Source organism: Molothrus ater, chromosome 27 (assembly GCF_012460135.2).
Source record: "Molothrus ater isolate BHLD 08-10-18 breed brown headed cowbird chromosome 27, BPBGC_Mater_1.1, whole genome shotgun sequence".
Classification (NCBI taxonomy): Eukaryota; Metazoa; Chordata; class Aves; order Passeriformes; family Icteridae; genus Molothrus; species Molothrus ater.
In genome coordinates, this window is record NC_050504.2 from 5,003,947 (window position 1) to 5,030,757 (window position 26,811).

At 56.6% G+C, this 26,811-nt stretch overlaps 2 protein-coding genes across 2 annotated transcripts; one reads left to right on the forward strand and one right to left on the reverse strand.

Annotated features, from left to right (window-relative positions):
• Nucleotides 1–610: 610 nt before the first annotated feature.
• KAT7 (lysine acetyltransferase 7) lies at nt 611–15,378 on the reverse strand. Its single transcript, XM_036398835.2, has 15 exons — nt 15,158–15,378; nt 13,718–13,865; nt 12,535–12,711; nt 11,872–12,111; nt 11,122–11,204; nt 10,822–10,911; nt 10,200–10,298; nt 9,968–10,078; nt 8,193–8,384; nt 7,273–7,362; nt 6,436–6,576; nt 5,289–5,382; nt 5,002–5,148; nt 4,401–4,507; nt 611–2,423 (listed from the first exon to the last, which is right to left on the reverse strand). The coding sequence occupies exons 1-15, from the start codon at nt 15,170–15,172 to the stop codon at nt 2,322–2,324; spliced, it is 1,836 nt and encodes a 611-aa protein (XP_036254728.1). The 5' UTR covers nt 15,173–15,378; the 3' UTR covers nt 611–2,321.
• A 939-nt stretch (nt 15,379–16,317) lies between these two features.
• On the forward strand, nt 16,318–21,389 carry SLC35B1 (solute carrier family 35 member B1). Its single transcript, XM_036398836.2, has 9 exons — nt 16,318–16,495; nt 16,778–16,881; nt 16,961–17,091; nt 17,694–17,724; nt 18,091–18,248; nt 19,700–19,826; nt 20,267–20,373; nt 20,652–20,805; nt 21,027–21,389. Exons 1-9 carry the CDS (start codon nt 16,389–16,391, stop codon nt 21,077–21,079), a joined length of 972 nt encoding a protein of 323 aa, XP_036254729.1. The 5' UTR covers nt 16,318–16,388; the 3' UTR covers nt 21,080–21,389.
• The last annotated feature ends 5,422 nt before the right edge of the window (nt 21,390–26,811 follow it).

Consider the following 26,811-nt stretch of genomic DNA (forward strand, 5'->3'; position numbering starts at 1 on the left):
TCCTTTTGGGAACATCAGTCCCTGTTCCCCACCACATCCTGCCCCAAACCAGCCCAGCAGAAAGGGAGAAGCCAGCAGGAATTCCAATCAGGAACCACAGAGCAGCTCCTGGAAATTCAGGGAGATCTCGGGGAATTCTCCTCCAGCAGCTTTCCCTCAGTGTGGGGAAAACTCTTCTGATCCCAAGAACAGCCTCAGGTGGTGCCAGGGGAGGTTTAGGATGGATCTTGGGGAAAATTCCTTCATGGAAAGGAGGAAAATTTCATGTGGGGAAAACTCCTCTGGTCCCAAGAACAGCCTGAAATTCCAGGGAGGTTTAGGATCGGTATCAGGGAAAATTCCTTCATAGGAAGGAGGAAAACTCCATCTGGGGAAAACTCTGCTTGTCCCAAGAACAGCCTCAAGTTGCAGGGGAGGTTTAGGATGGGTATCAGGGAAAATTCCTTCATGGAAAGGGTTCAAAGCACTTCAACCGTCCAGAGCAGGATTTTTGGGAAATACCCAACGCCGAGGCTGCTCCGGTCCCAATCCCAAAACCCCCAGGCCTGGGGTGGGTTCAGAGGACCCTGGGGCCAGGGGGAAAGCAGAAGGCAGGGCTGGAGCAGGAACATGAGCAGGAACATGCTTTTATTGAGGAGCGGGTACAGGAGCAGCACGGCCCAGCAGGGAGGGGAGCAGGAGCCTCCCCCTGCCCTCCCGGGACATTCCTGGGGATCTGAGCTGGGGACAGCAGGGACAGCGGGGTCAGTAATGCCCACGAGGCCCACGCCGAGCACCAGGGGCTGGGGGTGCTCTGGGGCTGCAGGGGAAAGGCAGGGGAACAGGAGGGAGCCAGGAGGGAGCTCTTCCAGTCAGGACGGGGCAGTGGTCAATGGGAACGGCTCCCACCTGCCCAGGAGTGCTTCATTTCACACCCTGTTCCGTGAGGAATCACTGGGGTGGAGGAAATCAGCACTGGGGTGGAGGAAATCAGCACTGGGATCACTGAATTCAGCACTGGGATCACTGAATCCAGCACTGGGATCACTGAAATCAGCACTGGGATTGGGGAATCCAGCACTGGGATCACTGAAATCAGCACTGGGATTGGGGAATCCAGCACTGGGATCACTGAAATCAGCACTGGGATCACTGAATTCAGCACTGGGATCACTGAATCCAGCACTGGGATCACTGAAATCAGCCCTGGATTAGGGAATCCAGCACTGGGATCACTGAATCCAGCACTGGGATCACTGAATCCAGCACTGGGATCACTGAAATCAGCACTGGGATCACTGAATCCAGCACTGGGATCACTGAAATCAGCCCTGGGATCACTGAATTCAGCCCTGGGATCAGGGAACTGAGCCCCTTGCCAGGGCTGTCCCTCTGTCAGTGACACTGGAGCCACCCAGGGATGGGTGGCATGAGGACAGTGGCTTTACTGGGAGGCCATTCTGGGATATTTCTGCTGATGGGAGGGAGGAATCAAAACTTTTTTTAAATTTTTTTTTTTTTTTGCTCTGCCAGGGAATCCATCCCTGCCTGGAGCACAGCAGCCCAACAGCTCCTGGAATTGGGGCTGGGAGTTCCTGTGGCTCCTTGGAAAAGGCCAAAGTTTGGATTCCTTCAAGCCTGGAGGGGAAAAACAAACAAACAAACAAAAAAAAAAAACTCCAATAAAAAGGGACCTGCAATTCCAGGAAGGCTGCTCTGGGAAAAACATCTCCAGGGGAATACACTCAGCAGGTGGTTTATGTACAGAACTCAGCAATTCCACGAGATACACACCAGGGAAAAAAATGGGAATTCTACTCCAGAGGTGCTTCCAGCAGGGCTGTGGTGGCTCCAGGAAGGGGTGACAGGGACACCCAGCGACTGCCTCAGGTGCAGGAGGTGCAATTCTGGCTGTACAAACAGGAACTAAGTGGATCCTAGGGAAAACTGCTGGGAGAGGGGCAATGATCCCACTAAAGCTATTCCAGACACAGGATGGGACAGGAGCAGCTCCAAGCACTGATGGTGCTGCCCCAGAGAAGCATTTCCAGCCCTGTCCAAGAGCCAGGGGTGACCCCAGCCCCCAGGGGAGCTGCAGGAGGGACAGAGGGACGGAGCAGGACAGCAGGGACGGGGACAGGCCCAGCAGCCAGAGCTCCTCAGCTTCCTGGGGCTCCCAGACACTTCCAGTCCTCGCGGCCTCACTGAGGCCGAAACTTCCGAGTTCCTCAGAACTGTGGGGACACAGGGCCAGGCCAGGCCAGCCCGGGGTGACCCGCCCTGGGGACACTGCAGAGCCAAGCACGCGGATCCTCCTCTGCTGGGGACGCTGCTGGGGACACCTAGGTGCCCTTGGGAGGGGTCCACTTCAGGCAGCTGGGATCCATGGTCTTGTTGCTGTTGGACCTCTTGGCCTCCTTGGCGATCCACTCATCAATCAGGTCCTGGGGAGAGCAGGGGGGAGGCAGGTTAGGGGTGATCCTGGTGGGGAACCACCCCTGGGACAGCACCCCAAAGGGGAGGGGGCTCACTCATTAATGCCTCAAAGGAATGGGAAAGGAGCAGCAAAATATCAGCAGAGGAACAGCAAAGCAACACCAAAATATCAGCAGAGGAACACCAAAACAACACCAAAGTAACAGCAGAGTTACACCAAAACAACACCAAAATATCAGCAGAGGAACAGCAAAACAACACCAAAGCAACACCAAAGCAGCACCAAAATATCAGCAGAGGAACACCAAAACAACACCAAAATAGCAGAGGAACAGCAAAACAACACCAAAATATCAGCAGAGTTACACCAAAACAACACCAAAGTAACAGCAGAGGAACACCAAAACAACACCAAAATATCAGCAGAGGAACACCAAAACAACACCAAAATATCAGCAGAGTTACACCAAAACAACACCAAAATATCAGCACAATAACAGCAAAGTGACACCAAAGTTGCCCCAAAAGAACAATTTCTCCTCCGTGGAGCTTTGTAGAAGCCCTTCAGTCGAGCTCCAAAGGGGCCCCAGGGAAGGGAAAAGGTTTGGGGTTTAAACCCCTCACCCAGGGATTTATCAGGGAGGGAACAAGCAGGAGCCATGCAGGATCCCATTCACTGCAGGCCAGGGAGGTTTGGGCTGGATTTTAGGGGAAGTTCCTCATCCAGAGGGTGCTGGGCACTGGAGCAGGGAATGGGCACGGCCCTGAGGCTGCCAGACCTCCAGGGGTGTTTGGATGCCCCTGCCAGGGATGCCCAGGGTGGGATTTTGGGGCGTCCTGCAGGGCTCGTTCCTGCCCTGCTGAAGAACAAGGTTGGATTCCCACCTCCTGCTTTACTTGGAGAGGAGAATGAGCAGGCTGGAGAACCCAAGGAATTCCTGTTTGCAGCAAGGAAAAGGAGGAGAACCCAAGGAATCCCTGATTCAAACAAGGAAAAGGAGAACCCAAGGAATTCCTGATTGCAGCAAGGAAAAGGAGAACCCAAGGAATCCCTGATTGCAGCAAGGAAAAGGAGAACCCAAGGAATCCCTGATTGCAGCAAGGAAAAGGAGAACCCAAGGAATCCCTGATTCCAACAAGGAAAGGAGGAGAACCCAAGGAACCCCTGATTGCAGCAAGGAAAAGGAGGAATGGAGAACCCAAGGAATTTCTGATTCCAGCAAGGAAAAGGAGGAGAACCCATGGAACCCCTGATTGCAGCAAGGAAAAGGAGGAATGGAGAACCCAAGGAATCCCTGATTGCAGCAAGGAAAAGGAGGAGAACCCAAGGAATTTCTGATTCCAGCAAGGAAAAGGAGGAATGGAGAACCCAAGGAATTCCTGATTGCAGCAAGGAAAGGAGGAGAACCCAAGGAACCCCTGATTGCAGCAAGGAAAAGGAGGAGAACCCAAGGAATCCCTGATTGCAGCAAGGAAAAGGAGGAGAACCCAAGGAATTTCTGATTGCAGCAAGGAAAAGGAGGAGAACCCAAGGAATTCCTGATTCAAACAAGGAAAAGGAGAACCCAAGGAGTTCCTGATTCAAACAAGGAAAAGGAGAACCCAAGGAATTCCTGATTCAAACTAGGAAAAGGAGAACCCAAGGAATTTCTGATTCCAGCAAGGAAAAGGAGGAGAACCCAAGGAACCCCTGATTGCAGCAAGAAAAAGGAGGAATGGAGAACCCAAGGAATTCCTGATTGCAGCAAGGAAAAGGAGAACCCAAGGAACCCCTGATTCCAACAAGGAAAGGAGGAGAACCCAAGGAATCCCTGATTGCAGCAAGGAAAAGGAGGAGAACCCAAGGAACCCCTGATTCCAGCAAGGAAAGGAGGAGAACCCATGGAACCCCTGATTGCAGCAAGGAAAAGGAGGAATGGAGAACCCAAGGAATCCCTGATTGCAGCAAGGAAAGGAGGAGGTGAAGGGAGGTGCCCCAGGCTCACCTGTCTCTTGAGGACCAGGTGTTTGCCCTTCCAGTACTTGAGCATCTGCAGGGCCTGCAGGGTGCTGACGATGTCCACGGGGTTCACAGCGGTCTCCTGGCTGATCTCTGCAATCAGAGCCCCCCAGAGCCTCTGACACAGCCCCAGAGCCCTGGGCCAGCGCCAGCTCGGTGCCATCCCCTCAGGAATGTGGGACTGGCCAGGGCTGCAGGGGTTTGGGGGTGCTGGGTTTGGGATCTGTAACAAATCCCCTGAGGGAAGATGCAATCCTGCTTTTCCACACCCCCACAGGAAAACTCCACGTCCTCCCAGGTGCTACCAACAGAGAAATGCCATTAAGAAAAGGCCAAATATTCTCAATATTGGCTGCTGGAGCCGTTTTTGGTTAAAATTAATATTCTAATACACAGCAGGACGAAGCTTTTTGCTGAATCTTTTGAAAATTGCAGGTTTTTTTTCCATCAAGCAGCCAATTCATCCTTCAAAATGCTTCAAATTTCAGCCATTCCCAAGACCCCATGGAATTCAGTGCTCTCCACCAGCACCTGGGTGGGTGAGGCAGGCCTGAGAGGCTCAGGGATGATCCCAAACCCCCCCTGACCTTTGATGGAGATCTCCTTGCCCTGGAAGTTGTGCAGGTACCGCAGCAGAACCTCCTTCCAGTAGCTCCTGTAGCTGATCAGGCCCAGGTCGGACAGGGGACGCTCTGGGGAACCAACTTTTTCCTCTACTTTAGACAGCAAATAGCCTAAAAAAATTATAAAAATAACCACATTTAAACGACTCAGGAACGAGCCAGGATGGAAGCTGCTCCAGCAGCAGCAGCCAGGGGAGATTTCCTGGTGGAGCTGGAGGAATTTTTTGCCCAGAATTTCCCCCCACACTCACTGAAGTCAATGAGCATTTTGCCATAGCCTTGTCTCATGTACTGGGGCATGGTCAGGATGCAGGACACGTTGTAGTTGAGGAAGGAATTCTTCTCCTGGAAACAAGGGCAGACAGGAGGGAACTCAGAATTTTTATTCCTTTGGCTGTTTTATTTAAAAAGAAATCACGGTGATTTATTTTACAATTTATTTAATATTTATTTTTATTTTAGTATTTATTATTAATAATATTTAAAAATTATTTTCATGTATTTTTCTCCACATTCCTCCCCAGTTTCTTTCTCCCTAACGAAGACACCACTCTGCTTCCTGGCAGAAGAAATCACGGTGATTTCTTTCAAAATTTATTTAATATTTATTTTTATTTTAATATTTATTATTAATATTATTTATTTTCCTGTATTTTTCTCCACATTCCTCCCCAGTTTCTTTCTCCCTAACGAAGACACCACTCTGCTCCCTGGCAGAAGAAATCACGGTGATTTCTTTCAAAATTTATTTAATATTTATTTTTATTTTAATGTTTATTATTATTTAATATTTATTTTAATGCATTTTTCTCCACATTCCTCCCCAGTTTCTTTCTCCCTAATGAAGACACCACTCTGCTTCCTGGCAGAAGAAATCACGGTGATTTCTTTCAAAATTTATTTAATATTTATTTTTATTTTAATATTTATTATTAATATTATTTATTTTCCTGTATTTTTCTCCACATTCCTCCCCAGTTTCTTTCTCCCTAACGAAGACACCACTCTGCTTCCTGGCAGAAGAAATCACGGTGATTTCTTTCAAAATTTATTTAATATTTATTTTTATTTTAATGTTTATTATTATTTAATATTTATTTTAATGCATTTTTCTCCACATTCCTCCCCAGTTTCTTTCTCCCCAGTGACGACACCACTCTGCTCCCTGGCAACTCCAATTCCTTGGAGCTGGTTTGGTTTTTGCTGGGAATGAGAAAAAGACAGAGCAGCACAGCACCAGCAATCCCTCAGCAAACACAACAACCCCTGCAGCTCAGCCTTGGACTTTCACCTGCTCCCAAAAGCAGCAAATCCTGAGGCTGCCAAAGGGATTCAGTGCTGATGAGGGGGCCCTAAATTCCATTTTAGTGAGGTGGGGGATGAATGTTCTCCACTGACCTTGGAGAAATACCCAATCAGGTGGCAGCCAGTGTTGTCAGCCTCTGTCATGACGTAGAAGAGGAAGGGTTCCACATCATAATAGAGGGTTTTGTGGTCCAGGAAAAGCTTTGCCAGCAGACACAGGTTCTGACAGTAGATCTGGGCACAGAAAAGAGATGCAGGTGTTTATTCCACTGGGATACCCCAAGATGCAGGTGTTTATTCCATTGGGATACCCCAAGATGCAGGTGTTTATTCCATTGGGATACCCCAAGATGCAGGTGTTTATTCCAGTGGGATACCCCAAGATGCAGGTGTTTACTCCAGTGGGATACCCCAAGATGCAGGTGTTTATTCCACTGGGATACCCCAAGATGAGGTGTTTACCCCACTGGGATACCCCAAGATGCAGGTGTTTACTCCAGTGGGATACCCCAAGATGCAGGTGTTTATTCCATTGGGATACCCCAAGATGGAGGTGTTTATTCCACTGGAGTACCCCAAGATGCAGGTGTTTGTTTATTCCACTGGGATACCCCAAGATGCAGGTGTTTGTTTATTCCACTGGGATACCCCAAATGTGGGCAAAACCACCTGGGAAAGGACAGAAAAACCTCAGAATCATCTGAGAAATGATGGGGAAACAGAGCAGCTGGGCCAGGAAACAATTCCAGTGGTGATGGAGCCTGGATCCTGCCCCTCACCTCTGCTGGCTGAGACACACAGGGAGCTGCTGGAGCACCACAGGAGCAGCAGCAAAACTCCTGCAGGAACGGCCCAACTGCAGCAGCCCCTCTGTGAGCAGGGCCACGGGGCCACCCTGGCTGTCCCCAGGGCCACCCCGGCCCCACTCACCTTGTTTTTCTTGCCATCCACCTCGAAGACGGAGATGGAGCCCTTGCGGTAGATCTCGTCCCCCGGGGGGTGCTTCCAGACACACTTGGCCTGGGACAGGGACAGAACGGGGCTGTCACTGCTGGCCTGGGGACAGGGAACTGCAGCCTGCTGTCACACACTGCCACGTGCACAGGCTGAGCCTGCCTGGGCCCCCTCTGGTCCCACAGCAGCATTCCCAGCGGGACAGAGCCCCACCTAATCCCAGAGCAGCCTCCCCAGCGGGACTGAGCTGTTCCCTGACCCCACAGCAGGACTGAGCCATTCCCTGACCCCACAGCAGCATTGCCAGCGGGACTGAGCCTTCCCTGACCCCACAGCAGCATTGCCAGTGGGACTGAGCCATTCCCTGACCCCACAGCAGCATTCCCAGCAGGACTGAGCCCTCCCTGACCCCAGACCACCCTCCCCAGTGGGACTGAGCCATTCCCTGACCCCACAGCAGCATTCCCAGCAGGACTGAGCCCTCCCTGACCCCAGACCACCCTCCCCAGTGGGACTGAGCCATTCCCTGACCCCACAGCAGCATTCCCAGCAGGACTGAGCCCTCCCTGACCCCACAACAGCATTCCCAGCAGGACTGAGCCCTCCCTGACCCCACAGCAACATTTCCAACAGGAAAGAGCTCTCCCTGACCCCAGAGCAGCCTCCCCAGCAGCACTGTGCCGTTCCAGGGTCCCTCAGCACCCTCCCCAGCAGCACTGTGCCATTCCATGGTCCCATAGCACCCTCCCCAGCAGCACTGTGCCGTTCCAGGGTCCCAGAGCAGCCTCCCCAGCAGGACTGAGCCCTCCCTGACCCCAGAGCAGGACTCCCAGTGGGACTGTGCCGTTCCAGGGTCCCAGAGCACCCTCCCCAGCAGGCCTGGCCCCAGCCCTCACCATGTGCCTGCGCAGGATGGTCTGGCTCTTCATGTACTTGAGGCAGAACTCGCACATGTAGAGGCGGCCGAGGCGCGCGTACTCCTCGGGGTAGGGCGAGTGGTACCACGTGTCCAGCTCGTAGCGCCCGAACGCGATGGTCTTGATCATGTTGCTGCCCTCGGTGATCTGCCCCTGCAGCCTCAGCTTCTCCTGCCCCAGGGGGAAAGCAGGGTGAGCCAAAAAAGTGAATTCCGAGCAGCAGGGGGGGGAATTGGGATTGGTTTTCCTGGAGGAAATCCGGTTCAAGTTTTTTTTTAATTTGTTTTTTTCATTCAATTCCTACAGCTCCTCGCCACTCCTGGTCCTTTCCTGATGCCCAGGGATAGGACATGAGTGCTGTGAGGAGCAGCTGAGGGAGCTGGGGGTGTTTATCCTGGAGAAAGGGATCAGGAGAGGCCTCCTGGCTCTCCATAACCCCAAGAGGAGAATGCAGCCAGGCTCTGCTCCCAGGGAACAACAGGACAGGAGGACACAGCTCCCAGCTGTGCCAGGCTGCACAGGAGGAGGAATTTCCTCCCAAAAAAGAGGGATTGGGAATTGGAAGGGGCTGCCCAGGGAAGTGTCACTGTCCCTGGAGGTGTTTAGAAGAGCCTGGATGTGGCACTTGGTGACAAGGTGGTGTCAGGTCACGGGTGGCACTGGATGAGCTCAGAGGGCTTTTCCAGCCCAGTCCATCCTGTGGCTCTGTGACACAGCCCAGGGCTCTGCCCCAGGTGCCCCAGCCGTCCCAGAAAAGCATCAAAGGATCCTTTGATACCTCTCTGGAATGGATGTGGCTTTGGGAGGCTCCTCAGGAGCTTCAGCAACACCACCAGCCCATGGACTCAGTCACAGGCAAAGGCTGAGGTGGCTTTTGCTGTCACCAGCCCTCAGCAGGGACACTGAAGCTGCCACTGTCCCCTGGGAGCCCCCCTGGAATGTCACCACACGTTCCTGAGTGCAGAGCTCAGCTCCAGCACTCCCTGGGGACAGCTGGCACTCACCCCCAGCCTGGGCTGGCTGTGTTGGCCTGGAGCTGCTGCCCAGCTCCCTGTGCTGCCTGACAGGTCCCACGGAGCCTGGGGACATAGCTTGGGCAGGGTCTCACCAGGTCCCACAGAGCCCCTGGGGCAGGGTCCCACCAGGTCCCACAGAGCCCCTGGGGCAGGGTCCCACCAGGTCCCACAGAGCCCCAGGGCTGTGCTTGGGGCTGTGCTGGGGCAGGGTCTCACAGAGCCCCTGGGGCAGGGTCTCACCAGGTCCCACAGAGCCCAGAGCTGCCCCTGGGGCTGTGCCTGGGGCAGGGTCTCACCAGGTCCCAGAGCTCCTTGGGCAGGGTCTCACCAGGCCCCACAGAGCCCCTGGGGCAGGGTCTCACCAGGTCCCACAGAGCCCAGGGCTGTGCTTGGGGCTATGCTGGGGCAGGGTCTCACCAGGTCCCAGAGCTCCTGGGGCAGGGTCTCACAGAGCCCCTGGGGCAGGGTCTCACCAGGTCCTACAGAGCCCAGGGCTGTGCCTGGGGCAGGGTCTCACAGAGCCCACAGAGCCCAGGGCTGTGCCTGGGGCTGTGCCTGGGGCAGGCTCTCACCAGGTCCCAGAGCCCAGGGCTGTGCCTGGGGCTGTGCCTGGGGCTGTGCCTGGGGCAGGCTCTCACCAGGTCCCACAGAGCCCAGGGCTGTGCCTGGGGCTGTGCCTGGGGCAGGCTCTCACCAGGTCCCAGAGCCCCTGGGGCTGTGCCTGGGGCAGGCTCTCACCAGGTCCTCGGAGGCGCGGGCCTGGGCCCTGCGGAACAGCTCCAGGTCGTACTCGCTGGTCAGGTTCTCCAGGAGAGGCTCCCTGGTGTTGCCATAGGTCTGCCTGTGCTCCTGGAAAAACACAGCACAGCTCCTGGATCCTGCAGCTTTTCTAGCTGGGAATGCTGCAGGATGACTGGGAGAGACAGACTCCATCCCAGGGGGAATGACAGCATGGAATTCCTGCTTTTACCATGTATTTCTCCTTCTGCTCCTTGCTGAGCCCCGAGTTCCTCTTCTTCCTGAGCTCAGCCACCTTCTCCTTGTACCGCAGCTGCCTCTCTGTGGGGGCCTGAAAGAAACCCCAGGTGGGGCCTTGAGAGGCTCCAGCCCCTCCAAAGCTCCCCCTTCCCTGCCCACCCCAAAGAATTCCATGCTGGCAGCCATTCCTTGAGGTGTGAGGCAGATCCTCTGCTAATCACAGGGCACTGCAGCTGCAGCCCAGGAATGCAAAGCAGGAAATTTTCCTTCCCACCACAGGACAGGGTGAGCTCCCTGCTGGGGAACAGCTCCCAGCTGACTCAGGGACTGGGAAATGTCATTGCCCTGGTTTGGCTCTCTGCTGCTTACTCAGAGGGAAATTGCAGTTTACAGCTCTGCAGGAATTCCCTGGTCCTGCACATCCAAACTCAGGGGAAGGATCATCCCCAGAACACAGCTCTGCTCCCATCTCTCTGAGGGGATCCAGGGAATTCCCCCTCTGGAATGGCAGCTGGGCAGGCTCAGGACTGCCCCAGCAGCTCCCAGGATGTGGAGAAGGGAGCCCAGGCCCCAGTCCCTGTGCTGGGAGCTGGGAGCTGAGGCTGTGGCCTCACCTGGTGCCTGGTGGCGTGCCTGTTGTTGTCATCCTGCCTGTGGGCCAGCATCCGCTCCTCAATCTGCTTGTCCCGGCTCTGTGCTCGCACCTGGAGGCCAAAATTCACCTGTCAGGGCTGCAGCCACCTCCTGTCACCCCCTGCCCCTCCAGGTGTGACACACAAACGCTGCTGCCTCACAGCCAAGCACAGCAGCACGCAGGGGGGAGCAGTTTGCTGCTCACACATCACAAGGCTCAGCATTTTACCCTAAAAGTCCCAAAGGAGGAGAAATCAGAAGGCAGAACCATTCAGGTTTACCTTGCACTCATCTGCTGAGAGGTTGTGGTAGAGAGGGCACCCCGAGATGGAGAAGTGGCGCTCGTGCTTCCCTGTCAGGTGTCCTGCAAAGCATCAGGAAAACAACAAAACCTGTGAGGAATGGTCCCAAAGAGGCGGAGGACATCTCCCACATGGGCAGATCTCCCACAGGACCACTGACAAGGATAGGAGAAGGAAAATTCCTGGTTTATAAAGGAAGGGAAACCTTTCTCACTGTAAGCCAAAGCAGCCAGGGATGGGAGTGCAATAGTCTGGCACTGAAATCCTGTTTCTGGCAAAAACCAATTCCTTCCCCACAAATCTGGGATGGTTCCTCCCACAACTATGCTCACCCTCCTGTCTGCTCCCTCAGGATCACTGGCAGGGGGATAGGAAGAGGAAACTTCCTGGTTTAAAAAGGAAGGGGCATTCCCTGCCCCTCACACTAAGCCAAAGCAGCCAGGGATGGGAGTGCAATAATTTGGCACTGAACTCCTGTTTCTGGCAAAAACCAATTCCCTGCCCACAAACCTGGCACTTTTCCTCCCACACCTGCGGTCACCCTCCTATCTGGTTCCTCATCCCAAACCACAAAACCCCTCCAGGAGCACCATCCCTGTACTTATGCCTCACATCCCATCTCCAGACCTGCTCCTTGGCATTCCTGCCCCCAATTCCCTGTTTGTTCTCGGGACCCACAGCACCCAAAGCAGCGGCCCCAGAGCAGGGCTGCCGAGGCCAGGGCCTCACCCAGGGAGTTGCAGCCGGGCGTGGGACACTTCATGTTGAAGTTGTAGCTCTCGTGGAAGCGGCGGCGCTTGGGCCGGTGCGAGAGGTCGCTGCCCGAGTCCTTCATGGACATGTCCTTGGCCAGGCTCTCGTCGTGGGACACGTTGGGGCTGGAGATGTCGATGTCGGACTCCGAGGAGGGCGCGTTGCCCGTGGGCGTGCGGGGCGGGGACTCGTCGTGCTCTGCCGCGTTCTTGGTGTCTGGGCAGGGGCACAGGGGACGGAGCTCAGGGCAGAGATCCCAAAATCGCTCCCAAAAACGCCTCAGGGGCTGCACGGAGCCTCTCCCACCCTGGGAGCAGCATTCCCTGGCCCCGTGGGCACCAATTCAGCATTCCCTGCCCCTGTGGGTGCCAATGCAGCATTCCCTGCCCATCCAGGTGCCAATGCAGCATTCCCTGTCCCTGTGGGCACTAACAGAGCATTCCCTGCTCCTGTTGGCACTAATTCAGCATTCCCTGCCCCACTGGGCGCCAATGCAGCATTCCCTCCCCCTGTGGGCACTAACAGAGCATTCCCTGCTCCTGTTGGCACTAATTCAGCATTCCCTGCCCCTGTGGGTGCCAATGCAGCATTCCCTGCCCCTGTGGGCACTAACAGAGCATTCCCTGCCCCTGTGGGTACCTCTGTCTGAGAAGTCCACGGCCTGCTCGGTCTCGGAGCCCGAGGAGCGGGTCTGGCGCAGCGGGTATTTCTTGGGGGTGACGGGAGCCGGCTGCTGCTGGCTGCGCGTCACCCTCCGCGTGGAGTACACCGGCTCGTCCGGCCCGAACGGCGCCGCGCTCCGCACCGGGCTGGAGTCTGCACACACGGGGGAAACGCAGAGTTACACAGGGGGACACTGCGGGGGGACACCACTGTCACACCGTGGGGACACCGTGGGGACACCACGGTCACACCATGGGGACACCACGGTCACACCACGGGGACACAAGGACACACCATGGGGACACCACGGTCACACCACGGGGACACAAGGACACACCATGGGGACATCACAGGGACACCACAGGAACCATGGGGACAGTACAGTTTCTCTAGGGGGACACCACAGTCACACCGTAGAGACACTACAGTTACACCATAAGGACACCACAGTCACACCATGGAGAAGCCATGGGGACACCACAGTCACACTGTGGCACCCACAGGTCCCCCCTGCCCCACACTGACTAACGCCCCATGCTTCTGTCCTGCCCATGTCACCATGCTCTGGCCTTGCCTGATAAAATCTCAGGACACATGGAGCAATCTGGAGTGCCACCAGCTTTCTCCGGGTTTAACAACTTAATTAACCCATAATTACCGCCCAGCTCCCATTTGGAGAAGCAAAGATCCCTCAGTTTAGATAAGAACCATCAGTGTTTAGATAAGAACTCATAACCCTTGGGAACAGCAGGATTGCCTGTGGTGTGGGGCTGCAAGAGCCTTCTGGTTTAATGAGGAGTCTAGCCTCAGTTTAAGGAAAAGCCTTATCCTGGTTTAAAGAGAAGCTTTTCCCTGGTTTAAGGAGAAGCCTTTCTCTGGTTTAAGGAAGATCCTTTCCCCAGTTTAAGGGGGAGGCTTTCCCCAGTTTAAGGGGGAGCCTTGCCCTGGTTTAAGGAAGATCCTTTCCCCAGTTTAAGGAAGAGCCTTGCCCTGGTTTAAGGAGGAGCCTTTCCCCGGTTTAAAGAAGAACCTTTCCCCATTTTCAGGGGAGCCCTGCTGTACCCTGTGAGCTCTGGCTGGAGCCTTTCCCCAGTTTAAAGAAGAACCTTTCCCCAGTTTCAGAGGAGCCTTTCCCCGGTTTCAGAGGAGCCCCCCGTACCCTGGGAGCTCTGGCTGAGGCGGGCCGAGGAGCGGGTGACGCGGGCGGATCTCCGGGAGGTGCCGTCGCTCTCGGAGCTGTCCGTGTGCTCAGGGTCCGTGGAGAAATCCGAGTCCTCCGTCCCATCCGAGCTGCTGCCCGCGTTCCTCTGCAACGGCACACACTGCACTCAAGTACTGTACTTACTGCTAAAACCACAAAAAACGATGGAATATTCCACATTCTCCACATTCTCCCAGCTGCAAGAGTGATCTGTGTGGTTTATGTCAAGTCAAGGACTCTTTTTTCCCTTTCTTTTTGCGTCTCCTGCTCTGTCAGCGAGGAGTTTCCAAAGCAACATGGGACAGATGACCCCTCACAGCCAAAGGGATATTCCCAGCATAGGGTGCCATTCCCAGGATACAAACTGCAGGAATTATCAGAATTATCCCAAAGCAGGGGCAGCAATCTGGATGTCGGAAGGGGGCCTGGCATCGGTCAGCAATTGCAATATATTCTCCATTCTATTTCTTTATCACCTTTATTTAACACTATTACAGCATTTTACATAATTTCTCATGATTAAACAATTCATACTCCAATCTAAAACCTTTAATTTTGTTCCCCCCTCCCGTTTCCAGGCTGGTGCCTGATTTCCAGGTGCGGTTGAACGTTAACACCGTAAGGGGACACTGGGGGTAGCGGCAGGTGCTGGGGGGCGGCTGCAGGAGCGCGGCGCGGGCAGGCCCGTGGGGGGGGTGGCGATGGCGGCGGCCGTGAGGGGACGGGGGGGGGGTTATGCCTCCCGCCGGTGGCGGGAGCGCGGCCCCCGCGCCGCTTTGTTTTGCACCCAGTAGAGCCGCGCCGGCCCCAGCCAATCACAGCGCGTGTGGGCGGGACCGAAAGGGAGGCCTACCAATGGCAGCTCGAGGCGCAAAAAGGCGGGCCCCACAGAGCGTGATTGACAGCAAACGGCAGCCAATCAGCGCGAGGCTTGCTCCCACGGCAACGCCAAACGAGGGGGGGCCGCGGCGCGGTGGGGGAAGGGAGAAACAAGGCTAGCGCGGGGAGGTGACCGTTGGGGGCGGAGATGGACAGCAGCAATAGCCAATCAGCGGTCAGCCCGGCATGGAGATCCATCCAATAGACGGCCAGCTCTCCGAGCGCGTGTCCAATCGGAAACGGCAAGGGGCGGGCCCCGCTGCCCGCGCGGGGGAGGGAAAACGGTAGCCGTTGGGGGTGATGAGTGACGGGCAAAGCGGCCAATCAGCGCGCGGCCTGCTAGTGCTCCAGCCAATCAGAGGGCGCGGGAGGCGAGCGCTGGGGGCTCAAGGCCGCTATTTTTCCCCCAGTTTTGGAGCCGGGAGAAGGCGCGGAGTGGGTGGGGAAGGGTAGAAAGCAGCGGCCCGAGCCCGCCAGTCTCCCCGCCGGCCGCCTCCCCCGTTTCCCGGCCGTGCTCACCTTCCTGCGCTGCATCCTAGGCGGGGGCAGCGAGGTTGCCTGGTCCCCGGCGCCCGCGGCCCGCGAAGCGGCGGTGGCCGCCGCGGTGTTGCTGCTGGCGGACTCCGTGGTGACAGCCGTGTCTCCCGCCTTGCGGCACGTCTGCTCCTGCGGCGCCAGCCCCGCTCCTGCCGCCGCCAGCCGCTGATCCCTGCTCGGTCCCTCACGCTTCCGCCGGGACGCGGCCCACACCCCCGTCACGTGACCGCGCGCCATCTTGGAGCCGGGCAGGCGCCGCCGACAGTGAAGCCGCGCGCCGCCATCTTTGATTGGGTTCGCGGGCGCCATCTTTGATGAGGGCACGAGGCCGGCAGGGCGCGGCGCGTCCGTTACCGAGGCCGCCGTGTTGAGTGTGGGCAGCGCCGAGCTCAGGCGGAGGAGCTCCCAGAGCTCTCTCGTGGTGTGAAGCCTAGAGAATTGCAGCACTGGCAGCTCCTCCGTGGATTTTGCCGGAAGCGGTGCCCTGGAGGTGGGATGTGTGGCCCGGGGATTGTGAATTGTGTTGGAATTCCCGTAAGGATGAGAGGAACTGTGAAGGACAAAGTGCCATGGCGGGGGTTCGTCCCTCCGCGGCCAAAGGGCTTTCGTGACTCGCTGCTCCCCGGCCCCGCCGAGCCCGGGAACCTCTCAGAAGCGCGGCTCGGAGCAGTGGGGCCTTGGGAAGGGCAGAACCGATCCCGGCCGCAACCCGGCGGCTCCGCCCCGCCGAGTTCGAACGGGGCCCGGGCCGGCGGAAGGACCCCAGAAGGCCCCGCTCGGTGTCGCACAAAGTAGGCGGAGCCTCTCTCCGAGATCACCAATCAGAGCCTGTTCCTGTACCCCGCCCCCTCAGCACAGCCAATCGCCGCTCTCCACATCGGGTGGCGCGCCTGCGCGCGCCATGCACCGCGAAGGCCCCTAATGCTGGGCTGCCCTGGTACTGCCTGCGCCGCTCCGCACACCGCCGGTCCCATCGCGACTGAACCGCGGCGGGCGCAGCCTCGGGAAGGGTTCGGAGATCCCGGTGTGCAGCTCCCGCCCGGTTCCGCCCTGTTCCCAGCGCGCTCCGCCCGCCTTTCCCCCCGCGGCGGGTCCGGCAGCGCGCGGGGCGGCGCGGGGCGGGGCGGGCGCGGCGGGGCCGATGAGGCCGCCCGGGGCGCCGCGGGATGTGGTGCTGGAGGTGCCGCCCGCGCTGAGCGGCCCCGCCGCCACCATGGGAGCGAGCGCGGCCGCGGGGCTGCCCGAGCGCCTCCGCCTGCCCGTCTGCTTCCTCGGCGTGTTCGCCTGCTACTTCTACTACGGCATCCTGCAGGAGAGCATGTGAGCCACACCGGGACACCGGGGCGGAGCGGGGCCGGGGGACACGGGGCGGGGAGGGAGGCACGGGACGGGGGTTTGGGGCTGCGGGGACACGGGACGGGGACACCGGCGAGGGCGCGCCGCTCCTTCCCGTGCCGTGGGTTCTCTCCCCTGTGCCACCGGTACCGGTCCCACTCTGTCACCGGTGTCCCGCTGTGCCCCGATGTCACTGGTGTCCTGCTCTATCCCGGTGTCACCGGTGCCGGTCCCGGTGTCACCGGTGTCCCGCTGTGCGTCCCGCAGCACCCGGGGCCGCTACGGGGAGGGCGCGAAGCAGGAGAAGTTCAAGTACGCGCTGACCCTGGTGTTCATCCAGTGCGTGATCAACGCCGCCTTCGCCAAGCTCCGTAAGTGCGGCACCCCCGGGAGCCCCGGGCCGGTTGTGGCGGGGCCGGGGCCGCTCCTGAGCCGTGCCTGTCCCCGCAGTGATCCGTTTCGTGGATGCAGCACGGCCGGACCGCACGCGGGGCTGGCTGTACGGGGCCTGCTCGCTGTCCTACCTGGGCGCCATGGTGTCCAGCAACTCCGCCCTGCAGTTCGTCAGCTACCCCACACAGGTACGGGACAGGGGACACGGGGACAGGGCTGGGACACGGGTACCCCACACAGGTACAGGACAGGGGGACACAGGTACCCCACACAGGTAGGCGACAGGGGACATGGGGACAGGGCTGGGACACAGCTGCCCCACACAGGTACGGGACAGGGGACATGGGGACAAGGCTTGGACACAGGTACCTCACACAGGTACGGGACAGGAGACACAGGGACATGGGGACAGGGCTGGGACACAGCTGCCCCACACAGGTATGGGGCATGGGGACACAGGGACACAGCTACTCCACCCAGGTGAGCACGGGGACAGAGGGGACATGGGGACACAGCTACCCCACACCAAGGGGACCCTGGCTGTGACACCGACCCTGCCATTTTCCTGGCATCACTTTTGTGTCCCGGTCCCTGCTGGGGGTGCAGGGAGGGCTCTGAGAAGGGACAGAACTGCCCAGAAATGCTGGCAGTGTCACCTGCCAGGGAACTGGGGTCACTCCCTCTGGGGCAAGGGCTGAGCTCTCCTTGCTGAGGCTCAGCTGCCCCAGGGGTCTCACTTTGGGGTCTCACTTTGGGGTGTGGATCATTAATGCCCCTTTTCCTTTCCCAGGTCCTGGGCAAATCCTGCAAACCCATCCCAGGTAAGAGAATTGCCCATTTTTTGGGGAGTTTGTGATTTCTGGGCCTCCCTGGCAGAGCCAGCTGGGGCTGGGCTGGGATTCCAGGGAGGGCTTTGGGATCAGTTGGTGACATTCTGTCTCCCCAGCCATGATTTGGGAATGACTTTGTAGGGGTTTAATTCCTCTGAGTGGATTTGAGGCAGTTTCTGACCTCTCTTTTCCCAGTGTTGCTCCTGGGGGTGATTTTTTTAAGGATTTAATTCCTCTGAGTGGATTTAGGGCAGTTTTTGACCTCCCTTTTCCCAGTGATGCTCCTGGGGGTGATTTTTTTAAGTATTTAATTCCTCTGAGTGGATTTGGGGCAGTTTCTGACCGCTCTTTTCCCAGTGATGCTGCTGGGGGTGACCGTGCTGCGGAAGAGGTACCCCCCAGCCAAGTACCTGTGCGTGCTGCTCATCGTGGCAGGGGTGGCCCTGTTCCTCTACAAGCCCAAAAAAGGGACAGGGGACACCGAGCACGTCTTTGGCTATGGGGAGCTGCTCCTGGTGAGTGCAGGGACCCCACAGGGCTGGGACTTGTGGGGTGGCACCTGGGAGGAGCCCTGGGGCCTCAGGTGGGGTTTATTCCTGCAAGAAATCCTGGGATTTACTCCTCATCTGGGATAAATTCCAGGGTTTCAGGGGGGATTTACACCTGGGATACACCCCAGGCTCTGGGGTGGGATTTACTCCTGGGATAAACCCTCAGGTGGGATTTACCCTCACCTGGGATAAAGCCTGGGCTCTCGGGTGGGATTTGCCCCTCACCTGGGATAAATTCCAGGGGTTCAGGTGGGATTTACCCCTTGGATAAATTCCAGGCTCTCAGGTGGGATTTGCACCTGGGATAAACCCAAGCTCCCAGGTGGGATTTACCCCAGGATACACCCAAACTCCCGTGTGGGATTTTCCCCAGGATTTACCCCAGGATAAACCCAAACTCCCATGTGGGATTTACCCTCACCTGGGATAAAGCCTGGGCTCTTGGGTGGGATTTGCCCTTCACCTGGGATAAATTCCAGGGGTTCAGGTGGGATTTGCACCTGGGATAAACCCAAGCTCCCAGGTGGGATTTACCCCAGGATACACCCTGGGCTCTCAGGTGGGATTTACCCCAGGATAAACCCAAACTCCCGTGTGGGATTTACCCCAGGATACACCCTGGCCTCCCATGTGGGATTTACCCCAGGATACACCCAAACTCCCGTGTGGGATTTACCCCAGGATACACCCAAACTCCCGTGTGGGATTTACCCCAGGATACACCCTGGCCTCCCGTGTGGGATTTACCCCAGGATTTACCCCAGGATACACCCTGGCCTCCCATGTGGGATTTTCCCCAGGATTTACCCCAGGATACACCCTGGGCTCTCAGGTGGGATTTACCTCAGGATAAACCCAAACTCCCATGTGGGATTTACCCCAGGATTTACCGCAGGATACACCCAAACTCCCATGTGGGATTTACCCCAGGATTTACCCCAGGATACACCCAAACTCCCATGTGGGATTTACCTCAGGATAAACCCAAACTCCCATGTGGGATTTACCCCAGGATAAACCCAAACTCCCGTGTGGGATTTACCCCAGGATTTACCCCAGGATACACCCTGGCCTCCCATGTGGGATTTACCCCAGGATACACCCAAACTCCCGTGTGGGATTTTCCCCAGGATTTACCCCAGGATACACCCTGGCCTCCCATGTGGGATTTTCCCCAGGATTTACCCCAGCATACACCCTGGCCTCCCAGGTGTGCCTTGGGGCTGCAGCAGCCCAGGTGTGCTGAGAGGAGCCTCCTGTGCCCTGCACCCTCCAGCCCCCCTGCCAATCCCTGTTGGTAACCGCTGTGCAAGGGGAATTGCCATTTGCCCTGGGGACAAGGAGCAGGGCCTGATGGTGTCCCCTGTCTGTCTGTCCATCCCCTCTCTGTGCCCTGTCTGTCTGTGGGTGCCCAGCTGCTGTCGCTGACCCTGGACGGGCTCACGGGGGTGTCCCAGGACCACATGAGGGCTCACTACCAGACGGGCTCCAACCACATGATGCTCAACGTCAACCTCTGGTCCACGCTGTTCCTGGGGGCAGGTGAGCAGCCAGGGCTGGACCCGGGCCCTGCCTGGCCTGGAGCCCTCTGGGGCTTGGTTTTGTTGGGGATTTTTGGGGTTTTGCTCGTGGCCCAGCCCTGCCCCTCGCTGGGCTCTCCTGCAGCTCCTGCTCCAGCTGGGAGCACAAAGTGGAGCCCAGGAGGGCTGGGAGCTGCCCCTGGCACTGGAGCAGCTTTAAGGTCCCTTCCAGCCCAAGCCATTCCAGGATTAGCACTCCTGATTAAGGGACTGTTCTGTTGGAATTTGATCCCAGTTAATGATCTTCCTTTCACTAATTAACCAGGAGGGCGATTGCTTCTGCTGCTGGTGTTTCCTGCTGGAGTTTGTGGGGTTCACTGCCTGCTTTGGGGGTCCTGAACCCTGCCTGACCCCACGAGGGTGGGATCCCCATCCAGGCTGCTCCTCCTGGCTGTTTTCCAGGGATCCTGTTCACGGGGGAGCTCTGGGAGTTCCTGAGTTTCATGGAGCGTTATCCCAGCATCATCTCCAACATCCTCCTCTTTGGCCTCACCAGCGCCCTGGGCCAGGTCAGGGCTCAGGGCTGGGGTTTTGGGTGGGGTTTGCTTCCCTGGCAGGGGCTGGGATGGAATTCCCAGGGAAGCTGTGGCTGCCTCATCCCAGGCCACGCTGCAGCACCCTGGGATAGGGGAAGGCGTCTCTGGATGAGCTCCAAGGCCCCTCCAGCCCATCCCGGGATGCCACAAACCCCCTTAAACCCAGGATTTGAAGGGAGATCCTTTGGGATTTGCCCCTGGCTGCCTGTCCTGGCAGTGCCAGTGACGGGGGCTCTGTTCTGGCGGGGCAGAGTTTCATCTTCATGACCGTGGTGTACTTCGGGCCCCTGACCTGCTCCATCATCACCACCACCCGCAAGTTCTTCACCATCCTGGCCTCCGTGGTGCTCTTTGCCAACCCCATCAGCCCCATGCAGTGGGTGGGCACCGTCCTGGTGTTCCTGGGTGAGTATGGGGGCTAAAATCCATGGGATCCCTGCCCTGGGAGCTCCCCAAACCCACGGGAGCCTCTGCAGGGAGTGTGGGACCTGCGGTGCGGTTCGGTCCCTTCTCCCCAGCTCATTCCGTGGGTAAATTTGGGGATGTTCAGCTGATTTTTTTTTCCCCAAATTCCCATCTCCCTGCTGGTTTGAAGAACTCAAACCTGGTGTTTTGTTTCCTGCCAGGCCTTGGGCTCGATGCCAAATTCGGGAAGGGGGTGAAGAAAACGTCGCATTGAGGTCGATCGGGCGATCCCGCAGTTGGAATGAACTTTTAATTTATTGTCTTGTACCTCAGAATCTGGTGTGGAACTGGACTCAGGACAGGGAATCAGAAGGAAACCGTGTGGAATTTATTTTTGGGTTGAGTTTGGTTTGGTTTTTTAATTTCAAATGGTCTCTAAAATGTAATCCTTTAGTTTGAGGTGTAATTTTGCTTTTTTTTTGTGTAATCAGAGCTGCCCCCTGAGCCGAGCAGCAGCAGCAGATCCTTGCCTTAACAGGAAAACACAAATCCTTCCTATCTTTATTAAAGAAAACCAGACAATGGCTGCTCCTCCAGGACTTTTGTTGGGGATTTGGCTGATTTGGGGGGGACCCAGCTTTGCTCTCCGGGGAGGGAGAGGAATGATCCCAGTCCTTTGGGGTGATTCTGGGATTAAAGAATTTTAATTGGAGGCAGCCCCTTCCTGCTGTGGGGTTTTCCAGAGGGTCAGAGCAGCCCCTTGGATTTTCTTCTACTGGGATGCGCCAGCAGGGAAATCCTGAACGTGCCTCAGGAAATGAGAATTCCCCAAATTCGGGGCAGCTCCTCTCCCATCCCCTGGGATGCCCAAGCAGGAATTCCCAGAGCAGCTCCTGAAGAGCCTTTGGGATGTTCCTGCCTGGATCCAGCTGTCCCTTGGAATAAATCCCAAAGGAACAGGGTGGGATTCAAGGAATTTCCATCCTCTGCTGCTTCTTCTTCTCCAAGGAACTTTGGGAGAGGGACGAGTCTGTTCTGTGGGATTTGGGCTCTGCTCCTTTTGCTCCTTTTTCCTATCCTAAGGCTGGGCTTGGATTGGGGGGAAACATCAGGAAACTCCTCCTGTTCCCAGGGAAGGGCCAGGGATGCACAAAGTGCTGCCAGAGCATCCAGGGAAGGGCAAAAGGGATTTTAATTCCTGCTGCCAAGGCCTGTTGGGTTTATTCCCTGCAGGAAGTGACCAAGGGAGCCCCATCCAGCCCTGGGATCCCGGGAGCTGTCCCAGGGTGGGACTGGGTGGGATTTAAGGTCCCTTCCAGCCCCAACCATTCTGTGGTTCCCAGTGTAAGTGCACCCAAGGGACAAACCCCAGTGCTCAGGCTCCCCACAGCTCTCTGGGCTTCACCTGCCCTGGCTCAACCCCACCTTGGACCAGACCTTCTCCAGCTCAGGGGATGCAAATCCAGGGAAATCAAAGATTTGGGGGTTTTTCAGCCCTGGGAGCTCCCTCTGCCTGTGCAGCTCTGGGATCAGGAGCTCTTTCCCAGCAGGAATTCTGGGGCAGGACAGAGGCTCTGGAATGTTCCGGGCTGGCCTGGCTGGGCAGGACATTCCCACAGGGAATTCCGGGGGTTGCTCCCCCACGGGCAGGAGTGGAATTTTCTGGGTGCCTCGGGTGGGTACAGATGGCTCTGGCCGGGATGAGCAGCTCTGAACCCATCCCAGTTTTCCTCCTTCCCGGCTTTTGTTGGCTTCAGATCCCAATTTCAGCCACTCCGGCCGCAGTTACCGGCAGGGGGAACTCTGCTTTAACCATTCCCAAGCAACACCGGGAGAAACCCAACAAAAAACCCAGCAAAAAGCGGCTCCTGTGCCACCCCTGCTCGAGCCGTGCTGCTGGAGCCAAACCCAGCTGCAAATCCTGCTTTTCTCCAGGTTTATCCCTGTTTTTATTGTGTTTAATCCAGCAGAGCCCCGTGGAGCCGGGCTGGGAGCTGAAATCCTGCCCTGCTCCTGCTGGCCTGGGGACCATTCCCACTGGGATTCTGTGGGATTCTGCTTGGGAACCATTCCTGCTAGGATTCTGCTTTGGGCCATTCCTGCTGGGATTCTGCTTTGGGATCATTCCCACTGGAATTCTGCTTTGGGATCATTCCCATTGGGATTCTGCCTGGGGCCCATTCCCACTGGAATTCTGCTTTGGGATCATTCCCATTGGGATTCTGCTTGGGGCCCATTCCCACTGGAATTCTGCTTTGGGATCATTCCCACTGGCATTCTCCTTGGGGATCATTCCCACTGGGATTCTGCCCTTGGAATTCTGCCTGGGGCCCATTCCCTCTGGGATTCTGCTTTGGGAACAGGGATTCTGCCTGGGGCCCATTCCCACTGGGATTCTGCTTGGGGATCATTCCCACTGGGATTCTGCTTGGGGATCATTCCCACTGGGATTCTGCTTGGGGCCCATTCCCACTGGGATTCTGCTTTGGGATCATTCCCACTGGGATTCTGCCTGGGCCCCATTCCCGCTGGGATTCTGCTTTGGGATCATTCCCACTGGGATTCTGCTTGGGGCCCATTCCCTCTGGGATTCTGCCTGGGCCCCATTCCCGCTGGGATTCTGCTTTGGGATCATTCCCACTGGGATTCTGCCTGGGCCCCATTCCCGCTGGGATTCTCCCGGGGAGCTCTGTCCCTGGAGGGCGATCGGAGCCGGCCGGGAAGGGGAGGGTGGGATTGAGGAGCTGAGCCCGGCTCCCACAGGGGGAATTTGGCAGCTCCGCTCCCTCTCCTTTCATCCCCGCTGCTCCTCCTGCAGCTCCAGCAGCTCCAGCAGCAGATGGCTCAGGAAAAAAAAAAAAAAAAAAAAAAAAGCCAAATGTTTGGAGAGGGGACTGAAATTGTGGATGTTTTGTAGGGATGGAGATAATCCTGTAAGTGATGATTTTCTGGTCACAGGAGAGTAAAGGTGGATAAGGAATTGTTGTTATTCCCTCTGGATCTTGGTGTTTCTTTGAAACACCTCGAGGATGCTTTGGGGACAGCAAGGAAAGGTTTCCAGGCTGGTGAATGATTTGATGATTTAATGATTTGCTTCCCTGCAGGTTTGGTTTAATTGTCCCCACATTGAATGAAATATTGGGATTTTCCCTTCATAAATTCCCAGTCTGGAGCCCCCAGGAGGGACCTGGAGGCAGCCCTGGGGCAGGAGCAGAGGCCTCTCCCCGTGGGCAGCAGAAAACTCTGCTCGGAATATCCCAAACGCTGAATATTCCAAGGCAATATAAACCCCTCGTTGGTTAATTTTGTTCTGTGGTGAGCGTGGCTGGGAAAACAAAATCCTGGAATGGTTTGGGCTGGGGGGAGCTGGGCTGGAGGCTGTGGTCCCCGAGGATGAGCTCCTCTTTGAGGGGAAAAACTGCCTGGGGATGAATTTGGGGGATTTGGGGACAATGCTCAGGCCCCCCCTCCCTGCAGGTGCCGAGGTTCGGGGAGGGGGAAACAATCCCACAGCAGGATCAGGTTTTAATGAGTGTGGGATCAAAAGCAGCCTGGAAAACAAGAGCAGCCTCATCAGGAGCCGCTGCTAACGAGCACCAAAGCCCGCGCAGGGCTGGGGGAGCTGCTCGCTCACCGTTGTCAATTTGAGGGCTGAGTTCCTCCTCTCCTCCAAAATCAGCTTTGATGCCTCTCGAATCCAGGTAAAAATAGCAACCCAGCAGCTTCCCTGCGAGTGAAACCTCCAGGGCAGGGTTTGTTTTAAGTGGTGTTTGTTTTCTCCCAAACAAAAGTGGCTTTTAATCATGGCAGCGAGGACTGAGGGAAGGTTTCTGGTGGCGTTTGGGAAGGAAATCTGGGTGGGAAACGTTCAGAGCAGGGAACTGGGGATGGTTGGAGAGGGAACCGGCCCTGCAGAGCAGCAGGAATTCCCTCATCATGGAAGGGCTGGTCCCTGTGGGTTTGCCATGAATTTAGGGCTGCGCTGGACTGTCATGGTTTGGGGTTTGTGTGCTTCCATCACACAGTTCCAGAGCGGGTTTGGGATGGGAGGAGCTCAAAGCTCATCCAGTTCCATCCAGGGCCACCTCCCACTGTCCCAGTGTCCAGCCCGGCCTGGGAAGCTCCCGGGGATCCAGGGGCAGCCACAGCTGCTCTGGGAATTCCATCCCAGCCCCTCCCCAGGCTCCCAGGGAAGGAAAATCCACCTGAAGGAAAATCCTGCGCCCCTCTGGATTGAACCTGGAAGGAGCCAATTCTACACATAGGTAAAAGCCATCAATATTTGATGTATTTCTGTAAGAGACACCGATATTTTATTTACACACGAAAATAACTGCTTAGCCTCTCTCCACCCGAGGAGCTGTGCCAGGTGGGGATATTTCCCTTCCCCTCCTGCCCTGTTGATCGGCAGGGAAGGGAAGCTGGCACTGCTGGGCTCAGCTTTTGCTGTTCCACTGTGGATCCCACCCGGAGGAGAATGACTGCAGCAAATACAAATTTAAAAAAATACAAAAAAAAACCCCCAGGCTCTCCATCCCCCTTCCCGGGAGGATGCTCAGCCCTCCACGGTTCAGGGATTGCGGGATCCAGCAACTCCGCCCGTCCCCGGCCCCCGAGCGTCCCCTGGGGCGCACTGAGGTGACAGAGCCGGGGCTGCTGTGACAGGAGAACCCTCCAGAGGGGCTGGGGCGAGCAGGAGATCTGCGAGGGATGGAAACACCCCGGCACCAGCGGGAGAGAACGGATTCCTAATTGGCTGTTACCGAAAAAATGACCATTTCACAGGGAAACCATCGCAGCCTGCGGTACGCACGTTGTTTAATGATTTAAAGCCGCACACAAAGCAAGCACGTCCCCCGAGCTGGCCGAGGTTCCGTGGCAATGTGTGGCACGGCGTTCCTGGTGCTCTCCAGATGGGAAATGGGCGCCACAGGTGCCCCTGGCACGGGCAGAGGGGAGCAGCACCTCGCACTGGCTCCGTGAGTGCTGCACAAATTAAAGCCTCATTAAGTCTCCCCCGTGACTGAGCCGGGCTTTGTTTGCAGCGGGTTTGTTTGGGTTCGTAAGAGAGCTGGCAAATCCAGGAAATAATGAAATAACTGCGTTTTCATCCTCTCCTGATAGGGGAGTTTAATTAGTGCTGCATTCTCAACAGCTCTGATCCCGCCGTGCCGCAGATCCTTCCTGGATAAGGGGATAATGATTGGAATCCTGTCCTGCAGCCCGCGCTGGAGGCTGGGCTGCTCCGTTTCATCGCTGGCAGCTCTCTGCAGCTCAGCCTCTCCCTAATTACATTTCTGGAGTTTTAGTAAATTGAAAGGGAAAACGCAGGAACAAAATAATTAAACCCGAAGAGGAAGTGAATATTAAAAAGCAGCAGCTAGTTAAAATTCTTGCGTACAGCTCCTGTCAGAGCCGTCGGTTTAATCAGCTTCCCGTGGAAATCAAAGGGAGAGGGTGACACCTCCAGAGCCGGGGGTACTGCAGCATTTGGTGTCCCTTGTCACAGGGAAATGCCACCTGCCTGCTGCCATCCAGGTGGGAATTGTCCCTAGAGCCGGGAATTCAGAGCTCTCGCTTCACACACACCAAAACCCCCATCCCAATAGCCAAGGTTTAAGCGCCTGGAATTGTTTATTTATCACAGAATCACGTCCCAGGCACGAAGAAGTGACAATAATTCTCTTCTCCCAGCCACCAAGGGGGACAGAGCTGAGCCTAAATAACTTTAGCAAAGGGAGGAGAGGTGAAATTCCACCTTCGTTTCCACAGGTGCCCAATTTAATTTTTCACTTCCTGGGAACAAGAGAATTTTGATCAGGAGAACCTGAAAAGGAACTTGAATTCCCCACTGCAGAGTGACACTTGGCCAGTGCCGGATTAAAGTAGAATTTCTGTTTGTTCTGGTTACAGAGAGGCTGCCAGGGAGGAGGGGGGAATCTCTTTGTTGTCTGTGAAACTGGTGCTGTAATTTCCTCTGCCACTCCAGCTCTGAGAGGAGAAACG

Coding starts and splice junctions, on each gene's coding strand:
- KAT7 (XM_036398835.2), bottom strand. Junction 6,577..7,272: donor TGGATGGCAAGAAAAACAAG/GTGAGTGGGGCC, acceptor TTCTGTGCCCAG/ATCTACTGTCAGAACCTGTG. Junction 2,424..4,400: donor ACCTGGTCCTCAAGAGACAG/GTGAGCCTGGGG, acceptor TGCTCTCCCCAG/GACCTGATTGATGAGTGGAT.
- SLC35B1 (XM_036398836.2), top strand. CDS start 16,389: ATGGGAGCGAGCGCGGCCGCGGGGCTGCCCGAGCGCCTCCGCCTGCCC. Junction 17,725..18,090: donor ATCCTGCAAACCCATCCCAG/GTAAGAGAATTG, acceptor CTCTTTTCCCAG/TGATGCTGCTGGGGGTGACC. Junction 19,827..20,266: donor CACGCTGTTCCTGGGGGCAG/GTGAGCAGCCAG, acceptor GCTGTTTTCCAG/GGATCCTGTTCACGGGGGAG.